We start from the raw sequence: 15,899 nt of genomic DNA, 5'->3' as shown, positions 1-15,899 counted from the left end.
ATCCTGTCACCCCATGCCATGTTAACATCATGTGGTGCAGCGTAGATGCCCTGCTACCTGCCTCTCGTTGCCCTGCCCCGACATCAAAAGGGTCTGAATGAGCCTGAACGTGGTGCAGCCTGGATGCCCTGCTACCTGCGTCTCGCTGCCTACCCCAACATCAAGGAACTAAGCCGATGTGGCCCCTGGTGCCCACCATGTGCAGTTTTACCGGCCTTTGAACTGTAACATCAACAGACCTTGACCTGTGAAAGTGACTATCCTGAACGGACACTGATGGACAGTTAACTGGTCTCTTGCATTCCTGCAATTGCTTAAAGAGGGCTCAGTAAACACGTGTTTTGATGTTGTGAGCCTGGATATTAGCTACATGCTTAAAGTGGTCTTGGTAAAGAACAGTTATGTGAAGCTGTGATCCTGCAGTTTGTAGGTGTGCGCTATATGGTGCCAGCAGCTAACAATGGTGTAATTCAGTGTTTGCAGTTCCACACTCCAGGTTGATTAAGGGTTTTATAACATGTGGTTGGACTGCCAACATTCCACCGGTGGTTCGCAAACAGCGACTGTCACCTGTGGGTTATGTGTTGATATGTGTTGTATGTCTGTAACTATGTGTGCCCCATGTGTGTAGCAGTGGCATATCCTATTTGTTGTTGATCCTACGATTCTGAAGTAGCCCAAGTAATGTCGTTCTGTAATGGGGAAAGGGGATCGTTTATGTTTAATAAAATGTGTTTGTTTGTTATGAAAAAGGAGGAGTGTGTTGTGTGACCCTCCCAAGTGTGTTGCCCCTTTAAGGGAATGTGTCCCTCCCCTGTGTATTGCCCTTTTCACATGGGCCATGACTGTGTCATGGCACATCTAATAAAAGTAGCCCCTGCAGGCACGTGGATTAGAACGGCTGCAGACCCCCTAAGAGGAACGACTGAGTCTGTTTCTCATTCATTTAGGCCTGCAGGCCCACAATGTGTGAGCACGGCCTTGCAGGCCGTGGTGCCGTGGAACCCTCGTGCCAGAACAGCGGCAGAGGTCTGCATGGTTAAGGGTATGGCTCACCCTGCTCCCAACAATGACCGGGTGTTCCCAAGCAACAGTCCATGGTGCTGATGTGCCCTAGCACCCTGGTGCCTGCTGGATGTCCCTAGCAGGCCCCCCACGCAACACTGACCAGGCCAAGGTCTGCCTGGAACCTGCGTGGCCCCAATGAGAGAAGCAGGAGGAGTGTAGCTGGCTGAAAAATAAAGGAAGTGAAAGGGAAAGTAGAAGGGGGTGTGTTAGGGAGAACAGAAAGGAAAAGGAAGTGGGGGAAGAAGAGATAATGAAAAGGATGGGTGAAAAGAAGTAATGACGAGGAGTGCAGTAAGAAGGAAGAAGGGAAAGAAGGGGAAAGATGGGGAGAAAGGACCGGAGAGGTAGTGAGGAGGAGAGTGGTACAAAAGGAGCTAGAGGAGGGAAGGAAGTGATGTAAGATAGGGAAATATGAACAGGTAAAGTGGGGTGATAGAAAAATAGATACGGACTAAGGCGAATATGAAGAAGTCTGAATGAGATAAACGGAGAGCAAGAGGTAAAAGGATCGGAAGACGAAAAGTAGGAGAGGTGGAAAGACAAAATGGGAGAAAGGATAAAATTGACATAAGATGAAATGTGCGGCAGGAATGAGGACTAGAAGCAGAATAGAGAGAGAAGCAGTGGTGGAATGGCCCAAGCCTCCTTAACTGGTCCATGCCCCTGAGAGTTTGATGTGGCTGGGGTAAATTCTGTCACATGGAAAGAAATACAAATATAACACCATTAAAATAAAATATACCAAATTAAGAAATAAACATAAATACCAGTGGCGGATGGTGAATTATTTTATCGGATGGGTGTAAATGTTTGCCACAAATATACAGGACCGTGACCATACATAGTGAGGGAACCCGGACCAGCCAAAGATAGTTTGGGGGGGAACTCAGCGAGAAATTTCACTTAAGATGGGGAATTTTACAGCACACTTTCTGTGAAAAATTGGGCTAACAACCACATAGTTTGCAATCGGTTTTGGAGCCTCATACAAAATACAACAGATGCAAGTAAGCAGCAGTGCACAGGAGTATTTCCTAACCCATTTTCATGATGTTTTCCCACAATATATGCCAGTATAAAAAACATTGGTATGCTGATTGTACCCATCCATTTCCCTTCATCACAGACATGTCGCAATAAGACGAATGCTGGCAAAAATCTGGCTGGCACAGTGAAACAAACAGAAAATAAATCTCTGAAGCACACTGTTCTGTGGGATGGGGTACCTCAGTGCATGGTCAGGGAGGGGGAAAAGGTAAGAGGTGAAGGGGGAAGACCTATGAAAAGTGTGCAGGCATGTTACTGCACTGCAGTTCATGCTGCTTACCTGCCCACTTCTGAGGTCGTGACGTGATTCAGAGCGTTTAACGGCAGAAAGGGCTTGGCGGCTCATTTCTGCCCAAAAGTGCCATGGCAGGAACCATTGAACAGGCATGCTGTTCTGCCTCGATGTCACACTTGCAAGTGTTTTCACTCGCCAGTAAAGTGGTTGCTTTTGAGTTCGACCGCGTCATGCACTGCTTCTCCTTTGCTGCCGGTCCCATCGTGGCTCTTCCCTGGAGCCCGCCACGTTCCTCTGGGTCTCGCGCCAATCGGGTGAAAATTGCTGATAAGCAGCAGCTTGGGAGCACATGCCTGCTTCAGCACGGTCTGCTCTTGTGAGTCTGCCTTCACCAGCGTTTCTGCCTATCGCTTCGCCAAAGCTGTGTCTCCTCTCTCCAACCTCTGATTGCCAGTGAAAACCATCTTTGAATGTCCGGTGCAGCTGATTCACATTGCAACAGCTATTCAGCACATTCTGCTTAGGGTTTCTTTCAATCCACATTAACTCCTTCTCCCTCTTCCTCGTCACAGTACCTGAGGCAATATGGGAGTTGGAGTGAATAGGATTAATAGGGCTTCCAAGGAGATTTTGTTTGGGATTTTTACCTAGTAGACTCTTATCAGAGATAGGAGATGTGTTTTGTGTGTTATGCACATATGAGGTGTGAATGGCTATTTGCTCAGAATGGCAGTATCGCATCAGCTGTTTAGGTGGTATACTGCTTTCTTCAAAAGGGGGGGAATACTGCACCTCTCCCAAAGGAGTCACCATCTCCTCCCGGCAGTCATCTCCTCCCACATGATCCTTCCTCATAATACCACCCCCAGGGTCAGGATCAGGTAGCGGCTGAGGTCCCCTTGCCATGTGGGAGGAGCTCACCACCCGGGATTCAGTGATGACTCTGCAGGATTCCTCACATGAGTATGAGAACCAGAGATGGACATTCTGTACTTACTTCAATAGACACTGAAATTACCTTCATAGTTTAGTGATTTAGTGATTAATGTATTAATAAATCATTATTGGGTTTCCATTTAGTTGTTCTATTTTGAGTTATGTATATTTAGGCGTTGATCTGGTGGAGCATAAACTATTGGTATGAGATGACAAACGTCTTTAAATACACATCCACCTTAGTGATGTGTCATTATAGCCTCATTGTGCATATTTGGTATGTGTTTGCCTTAGTTGGAATTAGTTGTCTCTACTATGAATTTATTTGAAAAGAGTCCTAGGTGTCTGAGGCTTAGCAGACCAGTTTTTGTTGTGCACCACATTTCTGATGGAAAGTGGGCCTATTTTGTGTTAATAATCAAAATGATTGTTATAATTTGTATTGATGGGAATTTTGCTTTCATTTAGTCGTAGGCTGAAGTGTATTGGGTATTCCGGGCTGCACTTGACATATGGCAGCAAAAACATGTTGGCTTTGCCGAGGCTCGTGTTAGTCATTTTCGTCTTCTCTGCAATTGTGTGGGTGCATGAAACCATGCAGTATCTAAGAATTATCTATGTATTATCTTGTTAATGAGCACCTGTTGAATCATTTCTTAATTGAGTGACATCTGATCTTTGAGTACCGAGCACAAACCACAATGACAAGCGAGAATGCTCGGTCAAGACAAGAGGTTGCAGTCATTTCGAGAAGTGATTTATGTGAACTGGTCTGTATGTGTGATTCACAAGTTTAAAACCTGCTTTCATTGGTTGAGAAGAACAGCCTGCTTGAAGGCAGACCTGTCATCACACTACTGAATGTGAAACGTAGCTGCACATCTTTCAGACCGGCCTGTCCTCCTGACATACCACTATACCTTATGTAGCCGGTGGACTCTGTGTCTACATCTTAATTTTCAATTGTGCCCCGCCTGTCTCCAGGATCCAAGCAGCTGCAGTAATTCTGCTCATTACCTCACTCATTAATTCATCCTTCTCTAATTCTTGCTTTCCTTCTCTTTTTCAGCATGCATTTATTCTTCTAATCCTAATAATAACATCCTTAGATCCTTCTATTCCAGCTAACTTCGACCTATTTCCCTTCTTCCATTCCTATCTAAACTTCTTGAGCATGCTGCTTATGCTCAAGTAGCTACCTATGTGAAACTTCACTCCTGCTTACCCCCTTTTTAATCTGGATTTCGACCTTCCCATTCCACAGATACTGCTCTTTTGCACGTCTCTAATGCCCTTCTCTCGTCCCGTCATTCTAAACACTCTTCTATCCTTATTTTCCTAGATCTTTTCTGCCATGATTGACACTGTTGACCACTCTCGTATTTCTTCTCTTTCCACTCTTGGTCTTTCTGGTTCTGTTCTCCAATGGTTTCGCTCTAACCTTTCTCCGCAGTCCAACACTGTTACTTGGGCTGGACACACCTCCTCACCGCACTCTCTTCTCCATGGGGTTCCTCAAAGGTCTGTTCTCGGACCCCTCTTATTTTCTCTCTATAATGCTCCGATTTCTGCTTTTATCTCCTCCTTTAATATTTCTTTTAATCTGTATAGAGATGATACTCACATTTTAATTTCTTTCTCCTTTGATGCTGTCTTGCGTTCCACTGTTTCTATCTTTCGCCATTCAGAATTGGATGTCCTCCCACTTTCTTCATCTCAATCCTTCAAAGACTGATCTCCTATTTTTCCTGCTTCCATGTTCCCTGCTACTCACCCCTCTTTTTCTGTTCCACCATCTACTTTGGCATTTTCCCCTTCTGCTCAAAACCTGGGTGTAATCTTTGACACATGCCTTTCTTTTTCCTTGCATATTTTCTCTAGTGCTCATTTCTGTCGCTACGCTCTGTTCAATAACGGGCGTGCTCGACCCTATCTCTCATTTCACGCTAAACTGCTTCTCTTCTGCTTGGTCTTTTCTCACATTGATTACTGTTCATCTCTTCTTCTTGGTATTCCTGCTCTTCTCATGTTCTCCCTCTTCATTCTATCTATAATTCCTCGGTACACCTCTTCTACTCTCTGTCTCATTGTTACTCTATTACACCGTCCTTACTTTCAATATTGCTTCACCCTTTTGAATATCGTCTTCTCTATCATTTTCTTTTGATTGTTTTCAAGTGTATTCATGGTCTTGCTCCTCCTTATCTCTCCTCACCGATTTCATTCTATTCCCCTACTCGGTCTCTCCGGATCTCAGAATCAGTTCCTTCTTACCGTTCCCATGACTCTATGTGCGTCTTCTCGTTTCCGCTATTTTACTCTTATAGCACCCAAGCACTGGAATTCTCTGCCTCTTTCTGTCCGCTCTTCCTCTACTCTTGATATTTTCCAGACTAATCTTAAAGCCTCTTGTCTCTTCTTTCAACTAACTGAATATTGTTATTTGCCCCTCTTCTGTTTTAATTGGATTGCATTAGTCATAAGAAATTCAATCAAATACAAATACAAAATATCTGTTCTACTGCTGCATAAAACATTCAGGCATAAAATCACCATGTGGTTACCATCCTGATGAAGGTATGGTGCATGCTGTCACAAAGCACTCATAGGCACATGTATTCTAGTTTTCAATGCAATGTCCTTGCAGCTCAGAGAAAGAACTAGGTACAACCTAGGACAAGGAAGGAGCCTTTACAATCCCCTCCTTATAGCATAATACATTGACCCCTTTTATCCCATCAGCATAACCAAGAACAACACCGGTAATATGATGTATTCGCCAGCAAAATTGACTAGTTTTGATCCTACTGACAGGACACCATACACCTATTGAAGGAGAACAGTGGCTGTTGAGTGTGTCCATTTTGCACTTGTATCATCTGTGTATTTTTTGATGTTGTTCACAGATAATGAGAAGCCAATGAAGGTCATAGGCAATGACGACCTGCTGGACCAGGACCTTATCAACGAATTCCGAAAGGAGTATGGAGCGACCTACAATGACTTTTTCATGGTGCTCACAGATACCGACATGAAGGTTAAGGTATGTTCTTCAGTTGCCACAATGGTCATGCAAACAAATGCACTTAAACGTACCAACTGACATGAGAGAGAAATCAAACCCATAGCTTCAGAAAAGAAAAATCAAATTAGAGATCAAATTATGCCTGGAAAATGCAAACCTAATTATGTACAAATATACAAATTCCTGGTATTCTTTTAGGCAATTGTGTTGGTCTTGGTGCTCTTGGTGCTGTTTGTCACATTGTGAGCCTGCCACATCGTTATGTGGAGGGGCGGGTATAGGGCAAGAGCGGAAGGAGGAAGAGACAGATCAGAGGCAGGAAGCCAGTCATACTTGTGTGGGCCTGTGTTCTGTGTTTGCAGTGCTTGTCTTTTGAATGTTGCAGGCCAACAGGACCGCTAACTCCCGGGGCTGCTGGCGATCCCACACTGTTGATATTGGTTTGGTGTTTTTGGTGTTGCAGGCAGTGTTGCAGGCAGTGTTTATGTTGGTAGTGTGGTCAGCATTAGTGATGTTGCTGTCAGTGTTGTTGGTGGTACTTCTGTTGGCCTTCCAATTTCTGTTGCTGATTTTGTTAATGTTGCTGTTGCTGTTGCACTAAAAATGTCCCCAAAAAACCTACTCTTCTGTTTTTTGGTAGATAATGTACTTGATGTTAGCGGTTCTGTTGTGGGTGCTGGAACGGGAGTGAGCCCTTCTTTTATGTGCATATCTCAGCACAAAAATCTGGAAAGGAACTTGAGATTTGTGAAGATTTCTAAGACATGCCTGTATTTTATTTATAAAAACACAGAATCCGCCCATACTTCGATAATGTATGTGTTGTAAATAGATTGTGTCTTACGAGCGGGGAATTCTACGCGTAGAATTCCACGCTCGTAATTCTAGTATTCCAAGACTTACCTTTGGTGGTGGCCGGTTACTGGACTGTTGGAAGAGCAGGGAGTGGGGGCTCGGCCAGCCACGGGTTGATCAATAAAGGTGTCGCTTCATCACCAGTGTGTCGTTCCAGTTATTACACTGGCGACGAGTGATCAACCTGAGAACCCACGCGCCTGAACCGCCGGCTGAGCTGTCCTGCCTCCCGGAGGACGATTCCCCGCCTCGTCTCATCGGGCGTTGCTGCCTTCCTGTGTCTGGACCCGGCGCACGGAGCTGTTGGCAGTCGTTCTCCACGCACCCGGCCCCTCCCATCTTTCAGCAGCGCCGCTCCATGCCAGCGCACTCTGCTCCCCTCCGGGGTTGAGTGCGGCGCGGAGCGGCGCTGCCGGGTCCTACAGCATCGGAGGAGGAACAAGGTCAGAGTACAAAGTTTGAAAGGTGAGGCGGTGTAGCGCTGCATGTGTATTTCTCCGGCCCGCCCCACGTTGGAAGGGGGCAGGGCCTGCAAGAACTGGAAGTCGATTGGCACGAACTAACGAGCCCTGCAGGAAAAGCCTACCCTAGTTTTGGTCAAGCGCGCCCATCGCACAACAGGGGCATGCCATAGAGCCTATAAGGGAGGCAGCTGTGCTGAAGTTTAAAGCACCAGTTAACGCTTCCCCTGCCAAGCCTTCAATGTTATTTCGCATGCCAAGCTGAACTTGTAGCACACGTGTTTGGACTGTATTGTTTCACAAGGTCCAGTTGATAGTTGAGTGTGACATCATTATAGTCCCTCGCCCCTTTGCTAAGGTCCATCCCTGCATTGGTCAAGCCCCTTAGGAACAGTTGGTGTCCCCTGTGCCCGCAAGTGAGGTCTCTGATTGCCCAACCATGCAGCACAGCAACGCTCGACCTCCCCCCGCCTTCCTTCCCAATCCGGGAGAACCTCCCATTGCCTGGGAACTGTGGGTGGACACGTTCAAAGTATATCTAAGGGCATCAGGAGGTGCTAGACTGTCTGATGATGACAAAGAAGAGGCCTTACTCAATTGTCTTGGCACAGAGGGCCTTAGGATCTTCAGACATTTGCCTGGCCCAAATGTGTTGCCCCCCCCGATAATGGTGAAGGTGGGGATGCTGCCCAAGGAGCTGTGCTCGCGTATGACACTGCCATCAACAAATTGGAGGGGCGTTTTGGGAAGAGGGCAACATAGTTCTGGAGAGATACCGGTTCTTCTCGAGGGCACAAGGCCCGGGTGAAGGGATCGACTCATATGTGACTGCCCTACGCACACTGATAGCAACGTGTAAATTCACGGGTGTGATTGAGGAATATATCAAATTATGTTGAAGACAAGTGACTCGAGGGTCAGAGAAAGGTTGTGGACGGAGAAAGACCCATCACTAGAGAAAGTGATCGAAATTGCCCGCGCCATGGAAGAATCCAGAAAGAGCATGAAGGAAATGACTGAAAGATGTGACATTGTACACATGGTTCAGCCACGCAAGGCTGATGATGCCAGAGCCAGGGACAAGGACTTCAAGGGGACGTTTAATTCAAAAGATGTGTGCAGGAAGTGTGGTTGGCGGGGGCATTCGACAGGGTCGAAGGAATGCCCAGCCACCGCTGTGGTTTGCAGGAAGTGCAAATCTAAAGGGCATTACGCCCGCATGTGCAGGAGCAATAGTCATATTAAGGAGACTGTGCGAATGGTTGACCCCAATGAGGAGGATGAGGTGACGGTGATTGGTTATGTGGGGCCTTCTCCATCTTCGAATGCTTATGTCAAGGAGGGATTATTGTTGAGTGTCGGCTCGGCAAGGAAGAGCGCATGGGCAACCTTGTATGTAAATGGTGTGCCGATTGATTTGATGGTTGATACAGGATCCCCCTATACCATGATATCTCCTGAATTGTATCACTCCAAATTTCAGAAGAAAGTGTCTGACTTGCACCCTTCTGACATCAACCCTTGTGCCTACGGGTGTGTTCCCATTAAGGTTCTAGGTTTTGATTGGGTTGACATAGAGTTCCAAGGGCGGAGGACAAAGGGTAAACTCTATGTGGCACACAAAGGTGATCCAGTCATTGGGTGGGACGAGCAGGCTGCCCTGGAAATAGAAGTTCGCCCTGGGAAAGCTGTCCCGGGTTTTAAGTATGAGTGAAGGATGTGGGAGGAGTGATGGATGTGGGAGCAGTGAGGAGGCGACTGCACCTTTGACAGCAGAGTTACTTCAAAACAAGTTTCCCACTGTTTTTACATCTAAGTTAGGCAAGTTGCAGGGTTTTGCACACAAGATAGTTTTAAAAAGAGGTGCCACCCCTGTTGTGCACAAGGTTCGACGTGTTCCCATTGCTGTCCGAGACCCACTTCAGGCGAAGCTCGACAAGCTCTTGGAAGGCGGAGTGATTGAGGAAGTGGAGTCATCGAAGTGGTTGGCTCCTGTAGTTCTGGCACGCAAATCCGATGGGGGCATGAGGATGTGTGTCGATCTCAGGGACCTAAATTGCAACATCTGGATCGACAGGCACCCCCTGCCGAACATCAGTGAGATGTTCTCCTTGGTGTGGGGTGCATCCTGTTTTTCCACCTTTGACCTCTCCTCTGCCTAACATCAGATAGACCGTCATGGCGAGTCACGCCCCCCTCACCTCTTTCATCACCCCGTTCGGGGCATTTCGTTTCCGCCGAATGCCTTTCGGTTTGGCTTCAGCTTCAGCTGTCTTCCAGCGTGTCATGCAAAAGTTGTTCACGGGTGTCAATGGTGTGGAATACTTCCAAGATTACATATTGGTTTGGGGGAGGTCTCATATAGAGCATGATGAGAGAGCGCTGCAGGTCATGGGTGTGTTAGAAAGGAGTGGTCTCACGGTCAAGATGAGCAAGTGCAAGGTAAGTGTGGAGAGTGTGACTTACCTAGGACATACCTTGGATGCTGAGGGGGTTCATCCTAAAGAAGAGTTAGTGAAGGTTTTGCGTGACGCGTCTCCCAGGACCAGTTGAGATCCTTCCTGGGTCTAGCTGAGTATTATAGCAGATTTATTCCAGCCTATTCGGACAAAACTGTTGCCATGAGGGCATTACTCAAGAAAGGTGCACATTTTGATTGGTCTGATCGGTGTCAGGGTGAGTTTGAGTACTTGAAGGTGGATGTGGATCAAGCTCCTTCCTTGACATCCTTTTGTCCGTCAAGGAAAAATGTCTTAACTGTGGATGCTAGCGAGTACGGTGTTGGGGCTGTCTTGGAACAGTGGGAGGGTGGCACATTTCGTCCCATTGCATTTGCATCCAGAGTGCTCAAGGAGGCAGAGCGTAGATACGCTCTGATCGAAAGGGAGGCTTTGGCTGCGGTCTGGGCCTCAAGGCATTTTAGAACTTTTCTATGGGGTGTTGCGTATACATTGCGCACCCATCACAAGCCACTGGTGCATGTTTTAACGACCAAAGGACTATCCCAGGCGTCCTCCAGGGTCATGCGTTGGATGGCGGATATGGGAGAATTAAATTTTAGGGTTGAGTATGTGACCGGTCAGAGAAACGCTGTTGCTGACTGTCTGTCCCGCTTTCCGCACCGGGGGGGCGCAGATCATATAGAGGAATTGTCCAGTGACGATTGCATCCTGGTAGCTGGCGTTGCTCCCGCCATTTGTGAACAGGTATGGAGCGAGGAGTGCAATCTAGATCCTCTGTTGACTAAGGTCAGGTCCACCCTTAGAACGGGAGTTCTTGTTGAAGAATTGTCAAGGTTGTTTGGTCATGTGTGGCCTGAATTGTCTGAGGGTCCGTAGGGTATCACTAGGGGTTTGAGGTTAATTCCACCAGAGTCACTCAAGGGCAGGATTGTAGAGTTGGCTCATGAGGGGCACCTAGGGAGGTCTATGACGAAAAGGAGGCTCAGGGAGGTGTATTGGTGGCTCAGGATGGACCATGATGTCGAGAGAAATGTCAAAGACTGTGCAGCGTGTTCTGCCAGTGATAAGAGCAAGGTGACCGCTGGCCCGCCCATCTATCCTGTGGAAGTACCCGAGAATGTATGGTCCAAGGTAGCTGTGGACATAATAGTGCCCATAGATTCCTTGGGTGGTGGTTTAAGTTTCATTGTGGTGATGGTGGACTACACCTCCAGGTGGGTGGAGGCCACGGCTCTAACTGCGATGACTGAGAAAGTGGTAGAGTTCCTTTCGGCTGTCTTCGATAGAGAGGGTGTTCCTGCTGGTGTGGTCACAGACAATGGTTCCCAGTTTGTATCAACTGCCATGCAAGAGTTTTTTTCTAATTTAGGAACCCGCCACCATAGGGTGTCCCTGTACAATCCAGAGGCTAATGGGTTGGTCGAGCGCATGAACATCTTCATGAAGGGAGCCATACAATTGGCGCTTGCTAATGGTTTGCCGTGGGGCAGCGTGGTCTCTGAAGCACTCAAGGCTTGTAGGCTGACTCCTTCCACCTTCACGGGTTTGTCCCTATTTGAGCTAATGAGGGGGAGGAAGCCTGGCTCCAAATTGAGGGTTCCTGCTCTTGGTGGTGGTGGTTGGTCACAGGTGGACATGCAGGAAGTCTTGGACAGGGTGCGCCACAAACAAGAGGCTTTTTGGCAGGGTCAATTAAGAGTAAGGAAACCCTTGCTAATGGAAGTGAGGGATCAGGTTGTCATGAAGATTCTGAGGTATGTGGCTAAGGGGTGAAGCAAATACATGCAGCCGCGTGTAGTGACCAAGACTGGGCGTGGTTATGTAAAGTTAGACGATGGTACCAGGTGGAGTGTAAGATGTGTGGTTGTTGTGAAGAAGGGAGGTGTTGTGGTGCGAGGAGGAGAGGGCTCGGGCGTAGGGGGCGTTGAAGGAGGTCTTGATGGTGGTTTTCCTGTGGTTCTACCGCATGTGACCTCTGACCAGGATGGTGACGGCTTGACCCCAAGGGATGCTGATTTGACATCTGTGGGTCAAAGAAGTGCAGAGGAAGCACCCACAGGCCCAGAAGGTTCTGTGGGGGATGCTCATGGTTCCGTGGGGAGTGATGAAGAAGTACCCACTGGTGCTGAGAGTTCTGTGGAAGGTGCAATTAAGGTACCCACAGGTCCAGAAGGTTTTGCTTTTACTCCAAGTTGTGGGGAGGCAGCAGAAACAACCTCCAGAGAGCCCGGGCCCGAGTTTGGTGATCGCAGGTCTCTCCCGGTTAGGGTGAGGAAGCTTCCCTCTAAGTACAATGACTTTGTCTAAGGATCTAATGCAGGATGATCATTTTCATTGTGGTGTGCTACCAATTTTCCTTGTCTTTTCCCCCTTCTGTTCTCCTTCCTTCCTTTCCCTTGTCTTGAATGAGTGTTGGTCCTTGTATGTTGATTGAGTGTGTGAGGGTGGAGAAGTGTTGTAAATAGATCGTGTCTTACGAGCGGGGAATTCTACGGGTAGAATTCCACACTCGTAATTCTAGTATTCCAAGATTGTTTACCTTTGGTGGTGGCCGGTTACTGGACTGTTGGAATAGCAGGGAGTGGGGGCTCGGCCAGCCACGGGTTGATCAATAAAGGTGTCGCTTAATCACCAGTGTGTCGTTCCAGTTATTACAATATGCAGCCTTATTACTTAAGTGGGATTAGAAATTGAGGGGGGCTCTGACAAGGGAACATGTACTAAGAAGGGCTGTGTGTTACCTAAATAGTGTGGGATTCCTGCTCCAAACAATACATGATAGGACCCTGGAAATATTCTGTAAATAAATCACCTATAAGAAAGGGAAGGGGGTAAAATGGCACCAACGTTAGTTCCCCAGCGCTTTGCATACAATCAAAGTGTATTTTGGAAACATAAGAATGACCACAGATGTTTATATTTCACAAATATGTCTGTGATAGTGCTTCAAGCCTGAAGCCCCTCCTAAACTTATAAAGCACATTGGGCTTAGTGCTCATTTAATTTGTCACAACTCTCAACCTAACATCTTTCTGGTGTAAGGTTTGGGTTGTCCTGCTTAAGTAGAAGATGGCTTCTCTTTTCCCTAAATGCATCCCTTTCACAGCTTTTAAATTGCCTGCTTGGTCCTTGCAATTCTAAACTAGGCAAGTCTCCTGAGCCCTCTTTCAGGCTCCAAGGGAAGAATCACGTGGAGTGCTTATTAGTGGAGAACAGAGGGAGCAACGATTTGGGAGTATTTTTTGACACTACTGGGATGCCGCCTCCAGTTCCCCCTACCACTTCAAGTCCTACAGTAAATTCATGGATTTAAATGATCTCTTATTGAGTTAAGTAGCTTCTCCGCTAAAGAGCCGATGACTCACAATGATCCAAGTCATAATTGTTTGTCACAGAACGATTGGCATGACTGTGCTGGGACCAGAGACTTTGTGGGGATGAGTTTAGTCACAGGCGTGAGGATAATGGGGTGACCCCCTAGGGTGAGCCAGTAAAATCTATTTGAGTAAGACGCAGCAGATGCCTCTTACTGGTCAATGATCCCGGCTTGCCCCCAAGGAAATGCTCTTTCCCGGCAACTGGGTGATTCATCGGCAGTCTTGGTGGAGTCTGGGCCTCAGTGCGTTGGCAGGGTGTCTGGAGTGTCCTGTGATGGGCACTGCCGCGGTTCAATCGCATTTTCTTTTCATTAGTTTGCAAGTCGTGCATCTGGGAAGGCGATTGACTCAACACGCGCTAACTCTCTCGGGTTTAAGACCCATCAACCAGGATTGTGTCAGACGAGGTTTCCATGCTGTCGCTAATTATGCGCTACAAGTCAACGCTGGACACATGTCCAGATAGCTCACAAGCAGCCCAATGCACCAGAGAAGTGCATTGTTCATGCATGACGGTTTCAGTTCATTTAGGCCCAGGGCACGCTTCTCCTTCATTAAAAACTTTAGAGGGCCATGTCGCCATTTTATATCAATTAGGTGTCTCGTTTGTTTGCTGTTCAACGATTGGTATTTTTAAAGCAGGAGCGCAGAGTATCATTATTTTACTGATGAGTTGCGACAGGAAGGGCTGCATAGCACTGCGAGTAGAACGCTCGCTATTCTGTGCAGAGCCTGCTGACGCAGGATCGAATCCCGATAGGGCCAAACTCAGCCTTTCGTCCATCCCAGCTCGATAAATGAGCACCACTCACCGTCGGTAATAATAAGCAGCGCTCAGATGCCCGAGGTTTCGTAGCCCTATATTAATGCTCCTTATTATTATGATATGATTTCACATCTGAGGAATTTAAAATAATTGTGATAGAAATTGGGTTTTGTGGGTGTGTTGCAACGTTATTTGTATGGCAGAGAATGGGGGTTATGCTGTGACTGTGGGACCTGACCTCATAGGCCACTGAACTCACTTTGGATGGAGGAACATGTTCTTGGTCATGTGGGCTGTTCTGCGCTGTTGAATAAACAAACGGGTCCCCCTGCACTTGAGCAAAAGTACTTGGTTTACAAAGGAACATTTCCTCATAACATTACTAGACACCCACTATGTGTCATGGGAGATTCAGTAAGATGACGACATCAGGTTTTCTCATAGTGTTTCACGTGAGAGTCCTCTTGCTTCTAAGCCCTGTAACAATAGCTTTTGTATTACTCAGTTTAATGGTAAAATCAGCACTGCCTGGAATGGAATTTACAGAGAGCCTGGTTTCAGATGAGAGTAAAAGCATTTCAACAACATATACAAGGAATCGTCCTGTGTGCCAGCATTGTCCTGGCTGATACTGATACTGTCACTGCACTGGGAGAGGCTAATCCATGGTACTGTCACTGCACTAGGACAGGCTAATCCATGGTACTGTCACTGCACTGGGACAGGCTAATCCATGGTACTGTCACTGCACTAGGACATGCTAATCCATGGTACTGTCACTGCACTAGGACAGGCTAATCCATGGTTCTGTCACTACACTGGGACAGGCTAATCCATGGTACCCAAGAATGGACAGAAGTTTGACAAAAACTGATGCATGGTTCCACTGTCAAGAACGTTGATCCGTACATTTCTTCCTCCTTGATATATTCATAGAATGCATGATCTTCCATTGTTTCAGGTAAAAGACTTATTTATTTAAAGGTATTATCCCTTCACGATTTTGGGATAAGCCTCGTAAACAGGATTCCGTGGTTTATCAGTCTGAATATGGAAAAGATGTTCTCGGGCAGAGCTCTGTGAATGAGGATTAAGGCTAAGAGTGCCGTGCTTATACGCCTCCAGGTGACATGCACATCAGTAACCCATCGTGTCACCACTACACTAGTAATCTCCTTTCTCACCTTAAGAATAAGAAACATAATACAGTTGTGTGTAGCACCTCACTCTGTATTCCTCCTTCTTTAAAGTAATGTAAAAATAGGCATTATTATTACCAAAAGTAATGGTAGTTAATGTATCGACCTCGGACGATGAATGGCGAGTCAGTCCATCTGGGATTGAAACTTGCAAAACTTTGCCCTCCCAGATGGTAGGCACGGCTACTGCCATGCACGCTACCGGCACCGCCTCCCGCGATTGAGCAATAACCGACCCATTACGAGATGAATGGGCCAGTAATTCAGAATGGGGGTGGGGAGCATGTTGATAACGGTGCCGGTGCAATCACGAGCTCTGCTCGCGAGTGCCGCACAGCCCGCCAGGTAAGACCTGGCAGTCTCTCAGGAATCCGCGAGCAGAACTCGTAATACGGCGGGACGGTATGAACGGTGCCGGTGCCTTACCGGCACCGTTCATACCGTCACTGCCACCCCTATAATGAGGCC

At 47.1% G+C, this 15,899-nt stretch overlaps 1 protein-coding gene across 1 annotated transcript in view; it reads left to right on the top strand.

The window, feature by feature from the left end:
• Positions 1–15,899, top strand: part of CCDC80 (coiled-coil domain containing 80) — a 487,864-nt gene that overhangs the window by 178,253 nt on the left and 293,712 nt on the right. Inside the window, exon 4 of the mRNA XM_069636489.1 lies at positions 6,193–6,329. Within this exon, the coding sequence (XP_069492590.1) occupies positions 6,193–6,329 (137 nt within the window). The remainder of the gene's footprint in view (positions 1–6,192; positions 6,330–15,899) is intronic.

Source organism: Ambystoma mexicanum, chromosome 7p (genome assembly GCF_040938575.1).
Source record: "Ambystoma mexicanum isolate Mex_15411 chromosome 7p, UKY_AmexF1_1, whole genome shotgun sequence".
Lineage (NCBI taxonomy): Eukaryota > Metazoa > Chordata > Amphibia > Caudata > Ambystomatidae > Ambystoma > Ambystoma mexicanum.
This window is presented reverse-complemented; position numbering and strand designations above follow the sequence as displayed.